The 24,748-nt window shown below is 41.0% G+C and overlaps 1 protein-coding gene across 2 annotated transcripts in view; it reads right to left on the bottom strand.

The window, feature by feature from the left end:
* The window catches only part of LOC306786463 (NEDD4-like E3 ubiquitin-protein ligase WWP2), a 71,207-nt gene that overhangs the window by 45,683 nt on the left and 776 nt on the right, over positions 1–24,748 (bottom strand). For both annotated transcript variants that reach the window (XM_079297411.1, XM_079297412.1), the window contains exons 2-9: positions 23,044–23,125; positions 16,571–16,727; positions 15,874–15,995; positions 14,111–14,248; positions 7,426–7,504; positions 4,901–5,052; positions 4,414–4,651; positions 2,377–2,466 (exon numbers count right to left, since the gene is read on the bottom strand). In XM_079297411.1, coding sequence (XP_079153537.1) covers positions 2,377–2,466; positions 4,414–4,651; positions 4,901–5,052; positions 7,426–7,504; positions 14,111–14,248; positions 15,874–15,995; positions 16,571–16,727; positions 23,044–23,113 — 1,046 coding nt within the window. In that variant the 5' untranslated portion in view covers positions 23,114–23,125. The remainder of the gene's footprint in view (positions 1–2,376; positions 2,467–4,413; positions 4,652–4,900; positions 5,053–7,425; positions 7,505–14,110; positions 14,249–15,873; positions 15,996–16,570; positions 16,728–23,043; positions 23,126–24,748) is intronic.

Here is a 24,748-nt window from a genome sequence, read left to right as displayed (position 1 = left end):
GAGAGTATTTCTCATCATCTTGAGATGTATTTGTCACGTCCCTGATGTGTAAAGGCCTTAACGCATCCCCATCAACACAACACTCTGCCAACACTAGAAAGCCACCAGCAACCAGACAGGATAGAAGACTGTGCAGTCCTGATTGTACTGCTTTGATAAGGTGTACATAAGAAGGAGCTTACTGCTACATGTAAGATGGGTGCAGCTGTAGCCATTTAACACCGAGTTTTCTCTGTAACCCTGTAATTTAAAAAAAATAGTTGAGTCAAAATGTAACCATTTTGATGTTATAAAATGCAATATCTATTATAAACACAAAATGTTGCTTTGCGGTCTAGTTTATATTGTTTAACTGTGTCGAAATAACACTGTTAAAAAAAAATCACGAAAAAAGGAAGCACAACATTGTCATCGACAGACATCATGCGACGCTGACAAGTACCAGTACAGCTTTAAGGGAACGCAGCATCCGTTTTCATTTAAGAGGCCCTACTGCTGCTAGACAAAATAAAGCGTGTAGCGACATCCTGCAGCTCACCAGAGTTGTTGAGCTTCTGAGGCGTCACTAGTTACAAACTCTACAGCGTATTTGATAAAGAGCAGCGGGACTCAGAAGCTCTCCTCGGCCCGGCTTCGGATGGCTTTCATTATTTCAGCTTCCAAACCTCGATTGCCTCACACCCCCCCCCCCCCCCCCCCCCAGCCTCTAAACAGTTCCTGGTGTGTACATCTGGAGCACTACCGCGGCATTAGATTGCTAATTGATCCTCTGAAGGGCCACAGGCCCACAGTGTTGGATGGAAGTATATGTGGCTCTGTAAGAAAGGACTTTTGTTCTCCGGGCACTAGTTCCTTGTGTGGAAAAATGGGGGTGGGGGGTGACGTTTTCCTAAAAACAGCCTCTCTTTCCCTCTGTCACACACACTGCAAGTAAAAATATCATAAAAGGGCTGGACTCTGCTCTGATCTCGTAATGCTGTCTCCAAGGAGGGGGAGAAAACTGTGTTCTCACTATGAACGCTCAGCACACAACATCAAACTGGATGACTGAGGGCCAGTTACTATGTACAATGAGGCCGCACATTCTCAATAGAGTTCTGCAGGAATGAGTCCTAAAACCAGGAAATGAGTCAGCATTTTTGCACTTCCGGTTCCCTCGTCTCAAAGTCAGTGTTTGATTAAATTCCTGAAATAAAGTATGTGTTTAACACAAGCTGAAGAGGTTTTAAACTTTTGTTCTACAATATCACATACAACAGCAAACACCCCTCTGGTGAATTTAGAAGCTTCTACACGTCTTAAAAAAAAAGTGTCTAAATGAGACGACTAAACGTCTTCACTAGAACTCTAGTCCTCCTTTAGCTTAGTGGTGGTGACGTGAGGTCATCGTGATGTAGTTCCTTTATAGCCTAACATTATCTTTACTACTTCTGCTGATTGTATTCACGCTTCAAAAAGTGGTGTTCATTTGTGAAGATTATCTTGCTGAACAAAACGTGTAAGAACCATAAACGTTTGTTTGCCACAGAGTTTATTTTCTGCAATAATCCAGAATCCAATGAAAGAATCCCGTTGGCTTTTTGTGGAGGGAACTAGTGTGAATTTGGAGGCAAATCGAATTAATTTCATGACAATTGCAGAAACCTGGGTTTTTTCAACTTTGACACACAAATTCGTAGCTTTTTAGCTTTGTTAGCACCATCCACTTATATTTAAACTCCTCCGAGCATAAAGTCAAAAAGAGAAATGTCTGCAGACGATCGTGAGACCATAAGAGATTTGTGGTACAAAAACGACTGTGTAAACTATCTGCATTGAGTTGTTGCTGTGTTGCCAGATCAGAACAGTTTCCAGCCCAAAATAAGTGAATCAAAAAATATGAGTGAGTGGACACGGATTTTCTATTATTGTATTATAATGTCTTAACAATATTTTCAAAACCCCTGCCAAATGTTGACAAAAGCAGCCCAGACTTTATCTACCAGTCCAACGCTTATCTTCCCAGCACAACGTCATCAGAAATAGCCCAGCTGGGCAGAAATCAGCCCAATCTGGCAGCACCGTCAGCGAGTAGTCCCATAATCGCCGAGCACGTAGAGCAGCATGTTTCACATGTGAATGAATCAGACCCTATATTCTCGCCTCTGTTTCCCTGATGAACAACGGGTCTCATTATGACAAAAGGAAATACACTTCTCTTAGAGGGCTTTAAAATACCGCAAATCCACAAAATATCATCGGTGGAAGACATGACTGCATGATATGGGATTACTAAAGCCTAATGTGGACCCGATGTATTGGTAAGCCTCACCTTGTCTGACTCAAACAATCAATGCATCGACACAGAACAGACGTATAAAAGTGTAGCTGGCATACCCTGGAGGCAGCGGTCTCTCCCAGGTTGTGGTTTTGGTGTTGTGGTCCACGTAGTACACCCTGCCGTGAGGCAACACTCTCTGCTCCCAGCTACGCGGAGAGGAGAAAATTCACACATAAATACTATAAGCACCTGTACAAGAGTTTATAATGGATGTACTAACAGATAAAATACACAACGTAGATTATTTAGAGAGCAAAGGGAGTTCAGAGTGGAACAGTGACAGGGTTCACGAACATACTTGTTTAATGCTGGTAATACCCTTACACTTATTTTACAAATGTATCCATCTATGCATCTATATGTTCATGCATTTTGCTTTACTAACAAACACTTGTATTGTATTTCATGTCAATAAAGCTTGTGTGACCCACACACACTATAAGCACACACACACAGAGAGCGCGAGAGCGAGACAACAAATCAGTGGATTAATTTAAATCTACAGCTGTTAATAGCTACATTGCTCCCAGTAACAAATCTGCAAAATAGATATTCTTTTAAATACTTTACTTTTTTTAAATTGTGTTGTTTGCTGTTGATTTCCAATGTATATCTTGAAAATCAATTAAATTTGATCACTAGAAATATATATATATATAGATAATGCGACAGTTGCAACACTTTTCAGTGAAAGGTTTTAAATAACATTGACCAAATAGAAAAATTCTATTGACCCAGAGCAGCATCTGAGGTAAACTGCTGTATAACCTAAAGCTAGGAGATGCTCTGAGTGAATTTGATTTCCTTGAGTTCGCTCTGGTAAACAGGTACGCAGCGTATATATGTCTAGACTCTAGGGCTTTTACTGTGAAAGGTAATAACGGAGAGAGTGGATCTGGGCCGCGCTGCCGTGAGATAAAGGTAGTTGTCTTGGTTTGGACTCGGAGCCTCCTTGTTGTTCTACACTATATTGGGTGTTCTGAATATGTCCGTCACGCAATACGTGATTGGTTGATGCCTTTATGCGCTTTATGCACTTCTTTCGACATTGTCAAAGGCAGCGCAAACCAGATCCACGCCTTCTGTTCTTACCTTTCAAAATAAAAGCTCAGACATATACAGAACAGTGAGTAACTGTTTAACAGAGGAAACTCAAATTCACTCTTTTATTTAGGAAACTCAACAAAATAAAAGTTTACCTCAGACAGATGACGCTGCTCTGGGTCAATAGGAACCTGCTAGTTGGTCCTCTGCCTGCACAAATCTACACTTTTACATTACACTTACATCTCACTTGCTTATAGTCCTGTTATCTGTTCGTTTGTTATTTGTTATTTTATATTTCACTATATTTCACTATATTTTACTGGAAATTTTAATATGTTTCTGCTTTGCACTGTTGATTGTTAAATGTTATGCACCACCCGTCACGTCAAATTCCTTGTATGTTCAACATACCATGGCAATAAACGGTTCCGATTCTGACACCTTTTATTGTGAAACTGTTGCAACTGTCGCAAATTTGCATCGCTGCCGGTATGAAGAGTTTTGATGCGAAATATTCGCAGTCGAGTATTTCGTAGTTTCATATTGTTTATTAGTCACGCCATCGGTGTGTAAAGGCCTTTAGACGCAAACATTACTATTTTAATCTCACAAGATGTTGTCATCTCCTGCTGAGCTCAAACGGGCCTCCTAATGTGTATGCTGGACACTTGCATGGAATAGAGCTATCAGAGTAACATTACAGAGCAATGATATTAGCTCCATTTAACTACTGTGAGAAGTCAGAAAGTCTGCCGTCAATTGCCAGATACTCACACCATTTTGAATCAAACTGGACATGAACACTATTTAATATCCTAGTTTATGATCACTGATTTGTTCTGACTTTCAAAGTTAAATATGATGCTGGCATTTTTGGGGGAAAATGCACCATTAAAAAAATGCATGAAGAAGCAATATGTGAAGTAATTAAGCTGGTAACAGCAACATATGAAGTAGGCTCCATTCTGCATATAAACTTTAAGCATGTTTGGATTCTCATATTTCAATGGTCTGAATGTGAGACGCTCTGATGCCCTGATTCTCACCCCTCCGGGAGCGAGTCTGTGGGGGGCTCTGTGGCGCTGTTGCCGGTCTGCTCGGTGCCGGCGTTTGGGCCAGGCTCCGCTGGCGCAGCAGGACCCAGGGCGTCCTGACCCGGGGAGGGGCTGCTGCTGCTGCTGCTGGCGGCCGGGGAACGACCCGACGGGGAGGACGGAGAGAGCGTGTTTCTAGCCACGCCCCCCCGACCGCCCTCCAGCCCGTTAGACGTCAGCTCAACTTTGTCTGAGGGAAGACACAAAGGGGACGACAATTTAAAAAAATGACTTATTGTTACAGTCATAACAAAAGTAGTAAAATACTGGACTCTTTTGTGTCCCTTTATACTACATTCATAAATTACTACCAGCATTTACTATCCATTTAACATCAAAAGTCAGGCTCTAGTTGTCATACATTAATATATAAATCACAATAGTTAAGTCAACACACAGAGTGTGAGACTACAACGAGTCAATCAGACCCCTCCCATACCTGCGCTGCTTCCGGGGCTGATGTGACTCTTGGAGGAGCGGCAGCGACCGGACGAGCCCGACCCGGGGATCTGCTCCTCATTCAGCTCCCCGTTAGTCAGGGAGCCCCCCGGGGAGCCGCCCTGCGAACCCCCCACTGAGTGCCCGTTACTCCTTAGAAGAAAGAGAACAGAGAGAGAAAGAGAAAGAAGGGGAAGTGAAGCAGATGGAACAGACATTAGAACTTACTGTTTGAGTCAGGAACAGCTATGGGTCTAATCTCCAGAGGAACAGACCTGGCACGCGTTCGAGCGTGTACGCGGACAAAACCATCGGTGTTAGTGTCGGCTGCTGTCGTTCTCTGAGCGACCTCATATTTTCCCAACACTAAATATAACTTAGCTTTTTCCTGACGAAGAATGCTGAGGCCGCGCTCAAACAGCAAACCGGATTATGTGCTGCGACGTGTTTATTTGCCACAACCAGGAGAAGCAGCACTACTGTGTTTCTTAAGGAAACTGAAGAAGTTCTTGTCAACTTTTAACAGAGGAGCAATAGAAAGCATGCTGACTGGAAACATTACAAACTAGCATGGGATGTGTACGGCACAGGACAGGACCAACCACAACATCACTGGTACTATCTACTGAGCATCAGTGATATTGATGAGAAGAGGATCCTAAAAAGAGCTAAAGGATATTAAAGACTAAACCCAGCCAGAAACAACCTGTTCACCCTGCTGCCTTCTGGAGAGAGATACAGAAGTATCAGCTGCCGAACCACCAGACTTCAGAACAGCTTCTTTCCTCTGGCTGTGAGACTCCACAACTCATCCTCCACATATAATAGTTTTTAGTGTGTGTGTTTTTGTGCTATTGTTGTGTAGCAAAATGGGACTGCAACCCTGTTGTACTGTGACATTGTGAGCTCTTCGTCACGGGAGGACAACAGAAATGGCCTCTACTCTTCTCCTGGATGAAGATGTGGACTGCGTCTCCCTGACAGCGGTGGTCGGGCTCTTGGCTGAACTGTGTTTCAAGACCCCCTGCAATGTTTATAGGGAAATACCATCCGACCTCCGCCGCAAAGCTTTGAAATAAATGCAGTCTGCTCCAGTATTTATTATCCCATGACTTTTCTAGCCGATGAGAGCAGCGTCTCAAACCACATTCAGGGGGGAGATAACATGCTGGCACTCTGTAAGTGCTTCAGTCGATCATACTGGCACAGGCTTCTTGCACTGGATCCTTTTCTCTCTTTTGTTCAGTTATTTTGATTCTAATTATGCCTCGGGGTTAACATTTTTCACATGTACAAGTACGTTTAAAACAGTGTTTTCGGGGGGAAAAGTGTTTATTAGAGTGATTTTATTAAGTGATTATTAGAATTACACTATATCTGCAGAAATTTGAGCAGTGTTGTGAACAGTTTCAGTTCCATGTCACCCCCAGCAGACCTCAACACTAACTCTAACCTTATATTTTGAGTCTTTAAGAAACTATGCAAATTATATTGAAAATATGACATACAAGAATGACAGATTGAACTTGTCCAAGTCCAGGTGGTTTGACAAAAAAAATCCCTCCCAAGGCGTTCCTGAGGTATCGCATTCACGAGAATGCACCGAACGGAAACGAAAACATGACGCCGTGGTTGCAGCACGGAGGCATGAAAACCTCAAGAGCCTACTGCAAGGCTGGTGCAGAACAACTCGACAAACAAAAACCTAACATCACATTAAAAAATGTGTGCAGTTTACCAACACTTGTTTGCAGGATTGGTCAAAAAATAAATTAAAAAGCCTGGTACTCAACAGCCAGAGAAACACACATGTAAACTTACAGCTATTCAATGAGCGCTTTTACATGTGTTGCTCAAACCAATGGTTCCAAAACCATGAAGAAGTGGTGGGGAGTTTTTCCTCACACATCCCCACTAATGAACTCCTTTATCTCAAATTTTCTCAATTCAAAAAAAGAAAATCCTTTCCCTTTGGAGAGATCGCAAAGTGCTGCTCTGATAAATTAGTGAAAAGCAAATATTCAACATGACAGCTCAACCAATCATTGTCACTATCTGAGCTGAACCACACAGATCCTGATGAATCTGGTCAATTTATTATGTATATTTAATACATGATGGGGATGACGGTTGCTCCATTAAAAACATGTTCTGTGTAATATAGTATATATAATATAATTATTGGTGTTTGCTATATATTTTTATAGACTGCTATTCAAGACAATTTACAAGTGATTCCAATCAAGATTTGGACACATTTTCATAAAAGCCATGCTGAATGCCTTTGCGCATCAGTGTATGTTTCGTTCAAAATTGTCACCCATTTAAGAATACGACCTCACGTTGTGACAATCACGTTAATATTCTGACAGCGAAACTTTCTTCCGTCTAAGTTTAAGTTTTCGGATCAAGTTTGATTTTCTTGCAACAGGTGTTTGGCCACTCAGAGCCACCGTACATGAGACGTCATCTGTGTCTCTGGGTGTGTGTCTCTGTGTGTGTGTGTGTGTGCGCGTGCGTCCTGACCTGCTATGAGATCCAGCTGTACCGGGAGTCTCCTCACTCTGTGTCCTCCTCAGGTTGGGTCTGTCTGACTGCAGTATCTCTGCAAAGACACAGATAACTAGCTGTTACTCACAACACATAGACAACACATTATTATTTATATTATGACTTTTATGGTTTATAGATAAATTCAAGTTATCGCTACTACTATTATTTCAAAGCGATGCAGAATGCCTGAGAGCCTTACTGCATTATATTTTATTGTCATCTGAATTTAGTGTTTTCCTTTATATAAATCAAAAAAAAAAAAAAGACCATCAATTGGGGCATAACAATGCACAGGAATGCAGGAAATGAAGTGTTTGACACTCAAAATATCCAGGGGAAGACACACAGACCACCCCCCCCCCCTCCACGTTATGTGTCCCCTCACCCAAAAGTTAAAATGAAACCTATGAGTATGTTAATCGGGAGAGGTGGGAGAAAGAGAGCGAGAGACAGAGAAAAAGCTAGAAAGGTTTTGCTGTGTCAAGATTGATGCCACTCAAACGTTCACTGACATCAGCAAACCCACTTAATATATTTACATACCACTACGAATGATGTCTTCAGACCTAACCTAATACACTACTGTTCTGAGTAAGAAATTAAGTCACAAGCACGGGCCAGTCGTTGAATGTAGTAGCATAGATCCCATTATTTCCAGATATACCAAATATATCAGGTTGGATTTGAGGAAAATGTATCCAAAGGAATAATAAACACAGCTATATGGCCCTATAAATATATATATAATATAAAAACATGGAATTTTGGGGTTTGAAATTCAACTAAGGCCACAGTTGTCTTTTCAAGGCCATTTTTGTGATCAGACGCGTCAGATCAGAACTCAGCTGTGTCCACACTTCACATGTCAATGCGACCAGCCTGATCGGGTAGTGATCGGATATATCACGTGGTCAAAGAAGTGGCTGTAAAAAAGTCAATACACATATTTGATTTTCTAGAAATTCTTCACAATAAAAGCACCCCCGTAATTTAGTTTTTTTTAAAGGTTTTATTTTGAAGTAGAAAAATCAGGAAATGTTGGATTTTCATCAGCAGTAACTTAACAGGACTCAGACAGGCGGTCTCAGCTGGGCTCCAGCTTTCCTCCTTTCTTCCCTTCGCTGGGGGGGAAGATGATGGAGACCTATGTTTGATAAATTGTTGGAATTGTGTCTACATGCTTTCCACACTTCACTGAGATACCAACTCAACGCGAGCCAAGCCGCCTCTACATGTGGTCTGACAGATCAGATCCCAATGCAAGAAAGGTCCGATCTCGGTTAATGGGTCCTGGCCTCCGATAACAAAAGTCGCCAAAGATTCGATGAAGTATGATAAATTGGAATAAGCTAATTAACAATATACATACAAGCTACTAATGGGGAACCAAAAGGGAAACGGATTCCTTAAAAGAGTACTCCTTTGATTTTGCTTTTTGTTCCATTACATTGTTGGACGCACAATGGTCAGTTAAAGGGGCCAACATTACCCACAATGCAACTGCAGATTCACGTGAGTTATGCTCAGTTATGTTAAATTAAGTTAAGCCAAAACTAAAGTGTCTTAAAGCTGCATTCTCTCCACTGTCCATCAGGGGACGACTCCTCTGGTTGTATAGAAGTCTATGAGAAAATGGCTCTACTTCTCTCTTGATTTATTACCTCAGTAAACATTGTAAACATTAGTTTATGGTAGGGCTGGGCGATAAATCGATTTAATCGATTAATTCGAATGTGTGCTTTAAGGCGATGTGTTTTATTGAAAATCGAGAAAATCGCCCCCACCCCTCCCCCCGTTGGGTTCCCGTAGTTGAGTGCGCGCGCATTGTTTACAAACGAAAACAATGGCGGCCAGCAGTGAAGCTCTCGTTCTTAAGAGAGGGAAGAATGTGTCTTCCGTGGTCTGGAAATGGTTCGGGTTCGTGTCATCTGACACAGAACAAACAGCCTCAAACAGAGGCATGCCGCCGAGTGGGAGAAGTGTTGCGGAGGGAGCAGGACCGCGGGAGCACAAGCGACGCTGTCTTCCTGGCAAAAAATATTTAGAAAAAACATGCACTACTGTTTAATACTGTTGGTTATGTTGTGAATGCACTTGATTTTGTTTACATGCACTTATTTACTGTGCACAATATGTTATGTTGATGTTAGATCAGATGTTGGACTTTTGAAAATGTGAATGGTAAAGGGTCACATACATTTTATTTCATGCTGTGTTTGTATCAGTGTATTCAGTTAGAAAAGCTTACTGTCAAAAGTTACATTTGCACAGTTGTTTACAATGGAAGGCTACTATTTAATGCCATTTAATGTTATCTTTAATTTAATTTTATATTTAAATGATTCAGGCAAACAAAAGAGTGACCAAATACTTTTTGTATACTACAGGCACCTTTCTACAATGTTCAGGTTTTGTTTGCACTTTATTTTTATCAACCTACGAGGGAAAATCATCACAAAATAAAATAAAAAATTGTTTTCAACAGCTTCTGTCATCTGCAAAAATTTGTGGGGGAAAAAATCGATTTAAATCGTGAATCGGATTTTTTGTAAAAAAATCGGAGATTTTATTTTTAGGCCATATCGCCCAGCCCTAGTTTATGGTCTCAATCTCTAGTTTCAAGTCTTCTTCAATACAGCATGATGTTCATTTTGTAAAGTATGGTCCATTTAGAGTAAAATAGACCATAAAGCAGGGTAGGCTTTAGGGCGGGCTTTCTGTGTTGACAGCTCATCCGCAGTCCAAATATGGTCACCTCACTCGTTGCAAAAAAAAAAAAAATAAAAAAAAAATAAAAAAAAAAAAATGCCGACCTCAAGAAACTGCAATCCACAAACCAAAGGGTGACGTCGAGATGACTATGTCCACTTCTTGCAGTCTACGGTTATGCTAGTAGAGGCTAATGTAGGCACGAGCAGCTAGCCTCAATTGGAGATGGAGAGCGGGCTACAGAGGTCTGTTAAGCTCACACCCTCAGACTTAAGTTAATTTTCAAACTTGTAGTCTTCAGCTCCAACCGATGGTGAATTGACCTCGCTTTAAGCAGACACGAAACATATTGTAGAACTTTTTTCAAGATGCTGTACCTGAAAACAGACTTTGAAGAGAATAAATCGGTGGAGTTCTCCTTTAAAACATTTTGTTCCTAAAACCTTGTGTAAGGTAGCCTTTTTCCAGGAAACGTAACCATTGAGAAACACTTTAATAGAAAGGGGTCCCTTAGAGGTTAAGCTAACACCCATGAACCACAACGTCACGACTTTCAATCCGGCCGGAGACCTTTGCTGCGTGTCATTCCTCACTTTTCTTTCAATTTCCTGTCATCTCTTCTCTGTCAGCTTGGTAATAAAAGCATAATATGCCGTTAACTATGATACTGTGACTATTCAAATGAGCATTTAGTATTTCATACCCTGAAACACCCGTCGATGGATTGTAAATGTCTCGCCAAAAAAAAGAAGCTCTTTTAACAATGACAGCTCTAGCTACTACACTGGCAGAATTCAACACTAAAGCTCCCTCTGCAACAGATTGGGTTGCTAACACCAGAGTCTCCATCGATTGTCACATTACCGACGCACTTTCAACATTACAGTCACCGGTCCGCTCCAGAACTGTGCAGTAAATGAGTGAATAATCAAATCCATATAGACTTAAAACATGTGGCATGTGTACAGTTGGTGGTTTAATAGAGACCATTCATCCGTGTGTGTGTGTGTGTGTGTGTGTGTGTAGTGGCATGCGGTCTTGGTGGTGTGAGGGAATGTGTGACTGTGTGCTCAGTCCCGACTGCACACCACAGACCTGTAACATGCTTTTCATTAACACTCACTTTCTCCTTTACACACACATACAAACACAGCACCTTCCTCTGTGTAAGACGCTCAGATAGTCTCCATATTTACACACACACCTATATCCTGCTGTCTAAAGTAAAGCAAACAGGTAATCTCACACTGACTCACTCTCTCTCACACACACACACACAGTGCTGTTCCGCAGCAATGAAGGAGTTTCTTGTGAGCACACCCGATGGACATGCAGAAAAATAAACAGTGGTCTTGAGGAGAAACTATTGTGTCATAGCCTGCTTGCCGAGTTCACCCCCCCTCCCCCTCTTAATGGCACAGGTCCGTGCGCATATAAATGGGAGTGTGTGTGTGTGTAGGTGTGCAAAATAGAATAATCTTAAAACACAAAAACATCTCAACGACTAAACTACACTAAAGACAACAGTGGGCATATTTCAGATCAGCAAATGCTGTGGAAAATGTACGTTGCCCTTGGAAACCATTTTGAAAAAATCGGCAGCACTGAAGGGTGTGTATAAAACACACACCCGCCACTGCACGACGTTTAACCATGACTAGCTCCAAATCCACTAAACCAGCCTGAAAATGAAGAAAGTCTGAAACCTTGATGAAGTCTACGGAGCAGATCCAAATGGTTGTCGAAGCCTGGTCGGAGCTGGCTGATGCTGCGCTGTGATTGGCCAGTATCGGGTGCTGCTCGGGTGGCGGGATTAGCGAAGGGTCAATTCTTGGCCTTTGGTTGCCATCAGTTGCAAGTTTAACTTACTAAAAATAGGGACAGCAATCAGCTAAATCTGCCATGTGGCTTCTGCTTGTGTGGAATTGGAAGTTGTGTGTGTGTGTGTGTGTAAGCATCTAACATTAATTTACAAAGTGTTCCAATATCCTCTGAGCTGAAATCTTTCTGCTCTGGCTTCTGTTTCCTCCCATCTTTCAATACAAGGGTTTGTTTATGAAGCCTGCTACGTGTGCTTGTGTGTGTGCGTGCGTGTGTGCGTGTGTGTGTGTGTGTGTGTGTGTGTGTGTGTGTCAGAAAAGCTGCCAGGGGGAAATGAGTAAAACTTCCAAACTAACAGAGGTGCGTTTAGAGCGAGAACACAGAGCTCCTTAACGCCACCAGAAGGCAACACACTTCCACCTTTATGCACTTTATATATTCAGGCAGCCCACAAGTGCCTGCGCACACACACACACACACACACACGTGCTGCAGAATGCGAAACACATGTGCACGCACACCCACGAACGCACCAGCTCAAACACACGGCTGCATCTGCACTCGTGGGACCGTAAAAACACACACATACAAAGACCTTGGACTTTAAACCCTGGTTTAGAGGGCACACGCACACACAATTATAGAATAAAATAAATGTGGTCCAGTGTTCTTTAAACATACACGTGAGGAGGTTTGCCTTTTAAAATGGCTGCCCTTTTGAGATGGATTGATCAAAACAAACAAGTTCCTTGACAGACTCAACTTAATTGAGTTTTATGATGATGCTGCAGAATTTCTCTCAAGATATTGTTTCTGCAAGGCAACTTGGCCTTTGGTTGCCAACAGTTGCAAGACAAATGGGTCTCTTTTTTTCCCCTACTGTGAAAAAAGTGATTTCCTTACTGTGGTGTTGTTTAATCTTCTATTATTTGACTTTATTGTTGCATTAATTTGGCCAACAAGTGTATTCCCAAACCTTTTGTTAAGGAATACAGAGCAGCTGAAAGTGAATGGTCCCCTCCCCCTCCTTTACAGCATATATAATAGGTCCTGTCAACATGCAAATGTATTTATTTTAATCTCAAGATTATAATCTAAAAATCCGAGGCATCTGCTTACATGTTGCATTAGAATAAATTCACAGTATGTGATTCCTATCAGTATGGCACGATAAAAATATAATGCATTGAAGAACGACATGTCAAAATGAAAACTGTTTGGGTCAGATCAGATTTTACGGCTTTGTTGATATTCTGTGTCTAATTATTGTGTCATTAATAAGTCGCTGTGTAATAAGCGTGGTACGGTACAGCTAGCAGGTCTTTGTTGTGAAATGAACCCCTTCAGGATGATTCAACACCTTTACTTTCATAGATACTATAACTGTAAGAGATTGAATAATAACAATAATCTGTTATACAATCGTACAACTCTTTTACCACTTACACAATAAGAAATCTCTAATTTCACCATAACAAAGAGCAAAATGTGGATGGGTACAAACACCATGAGGGTAAGAAAAGACTTCGTAGAGTTGCCATTTACACAATGTGAAGCCTCTGACTTTTTCCAAGCGGGGGAAAAAAGGCTCATTACCAGACACACAAATATCCTCCTGTACAAACAAATGCATGTGTATGCGCAGTTGTTGGCAATATTAACAAACGTTTAGGCGACACGGGAAGGGAAAGAGTGAGATGAGGAGAAATGCTTTAACATTGTGGCGTATTCTGTATTAATAAGTCTGGACTCCTGAAGGAAAACAGTGTGTGCGTGTTCCCTTTAATATGTCGTCACTGACTCAGTGAAAAACAGTCTTAGCTTCGCCCTGCACTTCTGTTTAATAAGCGGAAAAGTTCTAAGGTTTTTCAGAGATTTGTTATGAATTAATCCCTTTGATAAGAGTTTTTTAAACTTTCATACAATAAAGTCACAATTCACTTCTTTAGAGGAGTTCTGTGTCAAATTGTCAAATTTCACACAACAGCAGTGATACACACGCCAGCATGCGCACATGGCCTTAATGTGATTGCTACTCTAGGTGTTTCTCTGTGCATTTCTGGGTTATTACCTTCACCTAGCTGCATGCGTGTGTGTGTGCGTGTCTGTGGTAAAAGGCGGGACTCACTGTCTGCTGCCGTGCTGCCATTGGGCAGCATGCCCAGATCAACAACCATGCCGTCCAGACAGACGTTGAGCTCGCCTCCCGCTACAACCGAGCCTTTGTTCTCCGTCTGCAGCACCAGACTCAGCTGGACGTTCTCCACTAGAGGGGGGGAGGGGGGAGAGAAAGAGAAAGGATGAGTGGTGGAGAAAGGTAGAGGACAAGGGGGGGGGGGGGGGGGGTTTCAAACTTGCATTCTCTCTACTGACCAGCAGGGCGACCAAGAAGTACTTCTCTCTTGATTTATTCCCTCAGTAAACATTGTGAACATGAGTTTATGGTCTCAATCTCTAGTTTCAAGTCTTCTTCAAAACAGCATGATGTTCACTTAGTAAATGATGGTCCATCTAGAGTCAAACAAACCATAACTGTGATTACTGTGATTGACAGGCCGCTGCTTCTACCAGAGACGTATAAGACGTCCCTACGTCACTCCTTTGCATTCCAAATATGGTAACTTCTGTTCATTGGATGCCAAAAACAACAACATGGCGACGGCCGCATTCCAAGATGGCAACGGCGAACTCGCAGAACTGGAGTCTTCAAAACATCAGTCCACAAACCAATGAGTGATGTCATGATGACTTGTAATATACAGTCTATGGTTATCGCTCTAAAATGAGAAAACATTGTGAACCCTGCCGGGACGTTTATACCAGAGGAGGTGTTAGCAAACTCATTTCAACTTCATGAATATTGCTGTCGTGCTTTACTTCATAGTGCGGCCGGAAGAAGTGAAAACTGTCCCATTGGCTACTGACGACAGAAGTATTTTGAATATCCGGTAATGCACATTTATTACAATGTAATGTGGGTGGCATAGGATGGGAAATTCCACTCTGGTTTAAGCAATGGGCCCCTAAAGTAAATACATCATATTGCTTTATCTCCTCTTACAAAGCTTCCAGTAGACAGGGATGCCAGGTGCTTAGAATGTCATGATTTGTTTGGATATTGCCAAGTTTACTCGTCAACATTTTGAAAGAAACACTAGATTTCCAGAGGAAATGAGTTTTGTACTGAAGCTCAGGAGGACATTCGGGGGAATCTGCTGCAGAGTAATATCAGGTGTTTCATTACACTAAAGCTAAAACATTTACAGAGTGGTGGAGCAGAATATGGTCACTGCTGGACGCTGTCTGATATCTGTCCTATTCAAAGCTGGTGAAAAGACTACAGTTCTTAGCTTTGGGTGATTATACAGCGATTAAAACATAGTTATGAATAATATATTCCATTGCTGCCAAAGAATCCCCCTAAATGTTACACACTGTTCCTTTAACGTTAGCCGTTAGCTCCGTTATTTAGCCGAGTAGGACCGTGCTCAACGGCTGCTAACGGCTAACGCTAACTGGCGTCTCCTTCTGCAAATCTGTTGTTCACAATATAGAATTATCAGGGAAAAACTATGCTTCATGAGGGTGTTTAAGCACAGGTGTGTAGTACTAGTTTGCACATGTGCAGTAGCGTTTGGGATCAGTACCAAGTGACATGTGTTGTTGTTCCTGTGTAGCATAAATGAGCTGATAAATATGATAAAATGATATCTGATCGGTGCATGGACTTGTGTACTGGCTGATACCCGATCAAGTATTTTAGGCTGTATTGGAGGCATTTCTATTGGTATCGGATCAACTCTAGTTATGAGGTTATTCCATATTGAAAACAGTGGAGAAATAAATCATAATATTGTCGAAACGTTTCTCTGTGTGTGTGTGAGCCCTTACTCTTGCCATCGTGAGTGCGCAGCGTGTCCAGCAGGTCTATGGTGGCGCTGCCCAGTAGCTCCTTCCTGAGTGTGTGGCAGCTCCACAGCTTCAGATCTAGACGACTCTGAGGCGTCACATTACTGCGGAACACAAATGGTGAACGGACTTTACTGTATAGCGCTTTTCTAGTCTTCCGACCACTCAAAGCGTTTAACACGATATGTCATCATTGATATCCATTCATACACTGATGGGAGGGGCTACCATGCAAGGTGTCACCTGCCCATCAGGACTATGTAATCATTCATATCCATTCATACACCACAGGAACAGCCTGCGGGGGCAATTTGGGGTTACGTGTCTTGCCCAAGGACACATGGACTAGTGGAGCTGGAGATCGAACCAACGATCCTCTGATTGAATGATGATCCTGCTCCACATGATGTTACCACACCAACACACATCATCAAACATACAAGAAACACTGCACATCGGTAGATAAATCGAGTCAGTTTTACCACAGGAAATGTTTAAAATGAGCGGACTTTATTCTTTTAATAAAATATGAGTTACCTTCATTGTCTTTACCAGTACACACATAACAACAGGTTGGGATGAACACTATGTGTATGTTCTATAGAAATGTTTATCTTACAAGCAATAATATACGAGATTATATAAAAGTCATTGTGTGTGTGTGAGATGGTGTTCTCACAGGGTGAGGTCTTCGTTCCACTGCAGCTCGAGGTGGCCGCTGCGTTTGCCAGTTTTTTTGGTTTCGCTGGTCAGGCCATCTGCCGTCACCTCGACAAAGGAGCTGAGTCGAGAGTGACGGTTTGGCAGCTTGGGAGACTGGGGCTTCGCCGACACCACTGATGCAAGACAGATTGAGGAAACGGGAATATGTTAGAATTGTAAAACGTGTTCTTTTTGTAGAAAGTGGTTCACCGACTGGAAAGGACCAACACAGTTCTCCTCTCTTCAATGGGACACCTCTGTGCACCTCTACAACACTTTTTCCCACCAAAATCAGCATGTACAAAAATCTGAAAGTTTATTGCCAAAACATCATTTAAAAATATGAAAATGTACAGTCAAATATGATAAAACAAACAAGAGTATGTTAAGACATGTGCAGTGATGTCACAGACGCGAGGTTAGTAACCAGTGAAAATGTACAGTGGTTACTTTTTCTTTTACACATCTGTTACTTATTCAGTCTCTCTTTAAAACTCTCAAGCTAGAGTTCGTGACTGTTGGACCAGTGGAAAGACTAACAAAGACTTTCTGTCGCATTCGAATTAAGTGAAAATGACTGATTGGAGACTGGTGGTTTTGAGAAGAGCATATTAATTGATGTTTTTTACGTTATTAAATCATGACAATCGAAATCCCTGTTGATTTGAACCCACGTTGCGTAGCATCGCATCGACGAGGGGCAAAAATCAGCGCTTCACCCGGGTGTCATGTTTTCATCACTGCCGATCGGAGTCGATTGTAAATTTTTGTAACTGAAGACAAAAGCCAGATGTAAGTTGGGTTTTTTTTTGTGGGAAAGGGACTTAAGATACAGACTATGTGACTGTGGCCACAGTCCAACCACAACGAGGAAATGTATTTCTATTACAGTCTTTATATCAACAACACCTCAGCCATAATTTCTTTTAAATAATATACTGTCCCCTGTCTGTGCCAGTCAGTGCGATCGGGTCCCCACAATTAAGTCATCTACAAACAGAAGGCCTAGTGTTAGACATGCGTCGAATGCAATTTTCCTGGCCAATTACAGTGTTTTTATAAAGTCTGCCAATTCCAATTTTTGTCGATTCTGAGTTTTCTTTCGAAGAACTATCATGAACAGCAAAAATCTAGACTAACTTTTATTGTTTTATCATCCAGAAGAATGTTTGTAATCGTCCTGTCACGGTCAAACATTCGAATTGTCATCCTTTTACTTTGGTACTTTCATCTGTAGTTGTTATTTGCATCAAACACACAATTCAAATGATTCATATGTACATTATTGTTTTTATTTTTGAAGTGAATACATTGAAGCAAAAGCAGAAAGCTCCATCATGACATGATGTTAAAATTTGTATAATTTTCAGATAATTATCCAGAAGATTGTTTACCACTTCTAATAGTTTTGTACTTGTAATGCACTGATCAAATATATATTGTCCTTTACTTTTTTACAGTTTATGGAGAGGATGCCACACAACAGTAATGTGCTTTCAGTCAGAATTAAAGATGCTGCCAGCATCACTACACAATACTAAAGCATACCTTTACAGCAGTTTGTATAAAAGACGTCAACATACTTCACATGGAATTATATGTTACTTGCACCTTCAGATATCAATCAAAGTGCAACTTGAGAATACCAATTAAATAAAGAGACAGCAAATCTTTTCCCAAAAATGTCAGCATATTATTATGTTTTATTTAATTTTTTTGCTTTAAGAGTTGTTTCTTCAGCTGTTTATATCATTCACAGTTTGCTTTAATTTTTCCAGCTGTGTGTCCATTTCTTTTGTGCTATGCATTGTGGAATTTTTTGTTGTTGTTAAATAATACTTCTTTTTGTCACTTATTTTGTGTACACACACTAAATACCACTATGTTGTATGGATCTGGGGTGAACTTGTGTTGTTGGTGGTGAACTGAGCAAACAGACAAACAATAAACATCGCCCTCTAGTGGAAGAAAGAAAAAACATCTGTGGTGCAACTTTCATTCATTTTCATGAGTCTGGGGTCTGGGAAAATAATGAAATGGTCACAATACTGCTTTGCAGTGTTCGCACCACTTGAACAACAACCTAATAACATGAATGCATGAAACAGGTTGTACAATAGACTCGTGTAAAATGAGACTTCCCGATATTCCCTGATGAAACTCTACAACCCATCCGGAGGACACAGGTGATATTTTCGTGATATCTTCACTAAATAGCTCTGCAACTCTGGAATAAGCCTCCAGCCTGCTGGATTAGCAGCTTTGAACTAGAAAATGCATTTCCTGCTGAAAATGCGTTGGAATGCTTTCAGCATTCCAACGCATTTTACGCCCTTTATTTTGAAAGGGTGGGACTGGGTGCTGGATGGAGGGGGAGAGGAGACATAATCATAATGTTTGACACACAGTGTAGTGTAAACAGAGGCTATTAAATGACAGGCTTCATCACAAGCAGTTCAGTTAGAATTCACTCTCTGGGGCTTTTATTTTGAAATGGGGTGTGGGGTGTGGGGGAGAAGGGGAGAGGAGACAGAATCATAATGTTAGATAAACACAAACCGGTTATTAAATGACAGGCTCATCACAAGCATTTCAGTTAGGATTCATTCTGTGGGGCTTTTATTTAAAAATGGCGTGTGTGTGTGTGTGGGGGGGGGGGGGTGGAGGGGGGAAAGACCTCTAAAGATCCCTAAGACCTGACTGACTGTATGAGAGAGAGACACAGAGAGAGATCGAGGGAGAGGAGTGTATGTGCGCGTGTGTCTGTGAGTTTATCAACATCACTAATTGGCTCAATCGTGAACACCTGTGTGCCTGAAGCCATTTCATTGGGATGAAACAGGGAAACACCTCTCAAACAAATCATCAAAACTCCCATAACCGTAGCTCCTATTGCTCAGACATTAATAATTGAGAGGAAGGATGAGTTGAAGAACAGATCCTGTAAAAATTGTGTCTGTAGTGTAAAAAATGTGGTTTAACTGGCGATCTAGAAATGGGGTAACGTGTTCTGTGGAAGATGTTTTTGAAGCAAAATTTAACATTGGTCTCTATGGAGCAGAAAGTTGGTTTTCCTCTCAATTAACGGCTTCGGTGTCAAATGTGGAAATCTGTGGAATTCTACAGTAATTTTTCTAGACAAGGACAAGATTAGCTACTTTTAAATCCAGAAATTATGCATGAAGAGTGAAGATTGTGGACACAGTGGCAAAACACAAATGTTTTTTTCACAAGAATCTCAAGCTGCTCTTCACTCTAGCGGTGACATCACGCACTCTAAGCTGCGCAATATACACCTATTATAAAGTCAGAAAAGGGCTGAAAAATCATAAAAGTTCAATTGCTGCAGTTCAAAAAGTTTAAAAGATATCAAAAAGCTGAATCATGTTGGCAATAGTTGAGGAGGGTTTTCTGAACATTTGAAAGTTGAAATTGTGTCTGTAGCTGAAAGTATGAGGAAGTTGAAGGATTTGAAAGTTGAAGAAGTTTAAGAGGATTTGAAAATATTCTCCATAGAGATCCCATTGAAAATAAAAAGCTTAATAATTCAAAAAGTTTAAAGGTTAGAAATAGAAAAAGTCATAGCAGAGATGAGCTGAAGGAGCTGAACATGTTGACAGTTGAACGGTTTCTGTAGCTTAAAAAATGAAGAAGAAGAAGAGTTGCAACGGAAAATGGGGGGGGACGGAAGAAATAGTGGAACTAGAACTAGAAAAAGCATTTCCTGCTGAAAATGCATTGGAATGCTGAAAGCTGAAATTAATTGTGAAAAAATTGCTGAAAATTAAGAAATGGGAGACTATCTGTCTGAAAAATGTTGAAGCCCGAAAGCATTTAAACTGCACTGCTGAAAAACCTTCTAGTTGAAATGTCTAACTATGGTGTCTGTAGCTGAAAGTATGAGGAAGAAGAATGCTTTGAAAGTTGAAGTATAACAGGATTTGAAGATTTTCTCCATAGAGATCCCATTCAAAAGAAAATTGCAAAAAGCTTAATTCAAAAAGTTTAAAGATTACAAAAATGAAAATGTCAAAGCACCCCTCTCCTGAAAGAGCTGAACATTTTGATATTTGAACAATTTCTGTAGCTTAAACAAATTTCAGAAGTAGTGACATTTGTAGTAATAGGAGTAGAAGTTGTAGTTGAAGTAGAAGTATTATTAGGAGTAGAAGTATTAGTAGCATTAGAATAAGTAGTAGTAGTAGCAGTAGTGATATTTGTAAGCGTAGTAGTAGAAGTCGTAGTTGTAGTAGAAGTATCATTAGGAGTAGAAGTATTAGTATTTAGAAGAAGTATTAGTATTTAGAAGAAGTAGCAGCCTAGTATCAGTAGTAGTCGTAATAGCTGTAGTAGTGGTCGTAGTATTTAATATAACAGTAGTAGTAGTAAAAGTAATGGCAGTATTTTAAGTAGCAGTAGTAGTAGAGTAGCAGTCGTTCTAATAGCTGTAGTAGTATTAGTACTGGTAGTAGCATGAATAGCAGTAGTAGCAGTTGTAGTATAAGTAATAGTAGTAGTGGTAGTAATAGCAGTAGTGGTGGTAATAATATTGATGGTAGCAGTAATAGCACTAGTAATAGTAGCAACAGCAAAAGTTGTAGTAGAAGTAGTAGCAGCAGTAGTAGTAGTAATACTCGAAATATTAGCAGCAGTAGTAGTTGTCACAGTATTTGTAAGAGCATTCATTATTTCAACAAAAAAGCCGAATTTTGAGCTTAATGTTTACATACAGTTAATCCATGGGGCTTTTATTTTGAAAGGGTGGGGCTGGGTGGGGGAGGGAGGGGGAGAGGAGACATAATCATAATGTTTGACACACATAAACAGAGGTTATTAAATGACAGGCTTCATCACAAGCAGTTCAGTTAGAATTCACTCTCTGGGGCTTTTATTTTGAAATGGGGTGTGGGGGGTGGGGGAGAAGGGGAGAGGAGGAATCAGAATGATTCTTTAAAACAGCAGAATGAGTCATTGATGAGTAGTTGATGTTCACTTCATTGAAACATGCCCTTGTATTGCTTTTACCAATGACTATACAAAACCACATTGTACTACAATTGCATAATACTATTAGCAGTCTACATAATGTTATTGTCACAATTACATTTAATAATTCATATTTCGGGTGGGGGTGTGTTGTGGCATAGCAGTTTTGTATGTGCTTTTCTCTGACGTGATAATAAAATGTGATCCAATGTCTGAACAGCAGATTAGCTTTGTAAACAATGGGAGAGAGGTTCGAAAATGGCCTTAAGATGATCAGTGACGAGTGCAGAACTGACAAGAATAATACTGTATGTGGGGGGGTCAGGTTGACCCATTATTCTTTTGAAAGAATATAGCCAAAATTGAGAAAAAGGTTTAGTTGGTGCGCCACACAGAATATTTTTATGTTATGATGGATGGAGAGGAGAGTTGACATCATGAGAGTTGTTCTAATATCAGTGTCAGAAACGCCTCCGATACAGCCTACAATGCTGGATCGAGTATTATGCACCGATCAGATGTCACATGATCGTATCATTTATCAGCTCATTAACACAACACAGGAGCAGCAACACGTGTTGCTCACCACCCGATCCGTACACCCTGCCTCATCACTACTGCACATAAGCAAACTAGGACTACAAACTATGGTTGAACACTTTTGTGCACTCTATTTTTTTACCTGATAATGCTACATTGTGAGCAACAAATCGGCAGGTGGAGAGATAGTTAGCGTTAGCACCCGATGGCCACACAGTCCTGCTTTACTAAATAACGGCGCTAACAGCTTACATTAACGGAGGTTGCATTGAATTACAATATGATGCATTAAAGCTCCATTCAGTAAAACTGATTGTTGGGCGAAAGTAAATGATAACTTTCATAATGTGTTCAAATTCATGTAATCTTGTAAACTGTATGGTTTTGGAGCAAAACTTGAATACATTCAGTGGAAGGAGATGTTTTCACAGCAACATAAAATAAATATTAGAGAGGGAATTATGACTTCCTAACACTAGCTCTAACCAGCTTATATTACATCATTAAAACTACCAATGCCAGATATATTTTTTAAATCAAAGCGAACATTAAAATAAAAAAATGAAATGTGTTTAAACGGACTGGTTGAAATTATTATTCGGGACGTCCCTGGTATCGGATCGGTAGTCTGTATCGGCCGATATGCAACTTTAGGTATCAGAATGGGGAAGGAAAAAATTATTTTGGCACATATCTACTTCTGACCAACAGTAATGAAAGAGGAATATAGTATGCTGGGTCAGGTTGCGCCATTATTTTTGAAAAGGGAGTAGCTACAATTTAGAAAAGGTTTCATTTGTTGGGCCGCCATACAGAGGGGATATCTTAATGATATTATATATGATGGATGGACAGGACAGGTGACATCATGCTGCCTCAAGTGCGGAGCTTTTTCAGAGATGCCTTAAAAAAACAGATCATTACCTTTCAAGATCAACTGAGACTTCTCAGTGGTCTGGGCACCGCCAGGTCTGCTCACGCTGGCAGCTGCCATGACCTCACAGCTCTGAAACACAGCCACACAATATTTCAACGTATTGCAGCTTAACTGCAACATTACAACAACCCTTGCATGAAAAACAACATTTATTACAGGTATATTTAGCAGCTTGGCCAAATAAAATCCAATGAAGGCATAAATGTGTTCCCCCACATCAGAGTGCCAAGACTTTCATCAGACCCCATCAACATCACCTTGAGCAAAGTCAGAGATGTAGCTTGCTGGATTGGATGCAAAGAAGACTGCATAGGCAAGGACGCAGCCAAACTGAACTCTAGTCTGGAGCTGTTGTAAATCATGGTCTTTACTTTGTATATCAAGAAAAGACCCTAACCCTAATACTGGTTCGTGGAGGCGGATCTCATCCAGTTATTAATGTAACGTCACTGGCTGCCTGACCAAGGTGGCTGCTGGTGGCATCTCAGCATCTCTGAGACCAAAATAAACCCAATGATGCATAGTCAGATGTGACCTGGCCGTAATAGACAGCAAACTATAAACGTGCTGTATGGAGTGGTCTCGTGTGACGTCACAGTTTAGCTGTCGGCCATGTTGGAGTACACACAAAGCCACTGGCATGCACGGCTGAGTCGCATAACCTATCGGTGGTGAACTTTTGTGCTGTCTTTGGTTGTGGCAGCAGAGCTGATAGACAAGAAATCATTCTTTCGTTTGCCAGCGGTCATTACACATCAAGGAAATGACACGAAGGAGCTATCCAAGCGACGTCGCGAGAAATGGCTGTCACGCATCTCTCGAGATATAAAGGAATGGAATTTGGCGTACACTAGAGTATGTGCGGATCACTTTATAAGTGGTCAGTGATTTTATTTACAAATTCGTTTGTGAACAGTATTTAATAAAGGAAATATAAATTAAACTTTTACATGAGAAGGTTACCGAAGCTTCATCGGCCCGTGACAGCAGTCGGTACCAGAGACGTGTCGAGCGTGTACAACAGGCGAAACACAGAGATGCAGCCTCAGCATTGCTTGATATGAGTTTAACGTCAGATCATATATATATGTGTGTATATATATATATGTGTGTGGGGGGGGATGAAGTTAGGAGTTAGTTGAAAGTGAATTCCTACACACACGCACACAATGACGTGCATGTACAATGTAAACAAACACACGTGTCTGTTTGCACTGAGTAAACATTGAATATTGCTAAATATCTGACCAGATCTGTATATATTAACCCTTCCAATGACGAGATGAGAATTGTCGACGACCGTTGCTTTGACGTCTCGGACCCATCCACTGACAAACTGATTATAAGCGTCGAGCCCTTTGTAGCACTCCAGCTCGTCTTTTGTGTAAGGACTCGGGGTGTTCACGAGATACGTGTAGATGTTGGCGTAGTTTACCGATGGAAGATAAGTAGGATCGGCACTGAAACCATCTGCACTCATCGTATAGGGATCCAAGTTACCAATAACCTTCAATTTGGCCAGGTAGCGAACCTTTGATGCACTATCCAGTGATTCAAAGTATTGTATTTTCGCCGCACTTCCTTGCTTACGCGCCGCCATGTAGGTTCTGTATGTACTCCAACATGGCCGACCGACCTCGTAACTAAGGAGATCGTGACGTCGGTGAGACCACTCCATTAACCAAATGACCA

This window comes from Melanostigma gelatinosum (assembly GCF_949748355.1).
Source record: "Melanostigma gelatinosum genome assembly, contig: SUPER_1_unloc_2, whole genome shotgun sequence".
Lineage (NCBI taxonomy): Eukaryota > Metazoa > Chordata > Actinopteri > Perciformes > Zoarcidae > Melanostigma > Melanostigma gelatinosum.
This window is presented reverse-complemented; position numbering and strand designations above follow the sequence as displayed.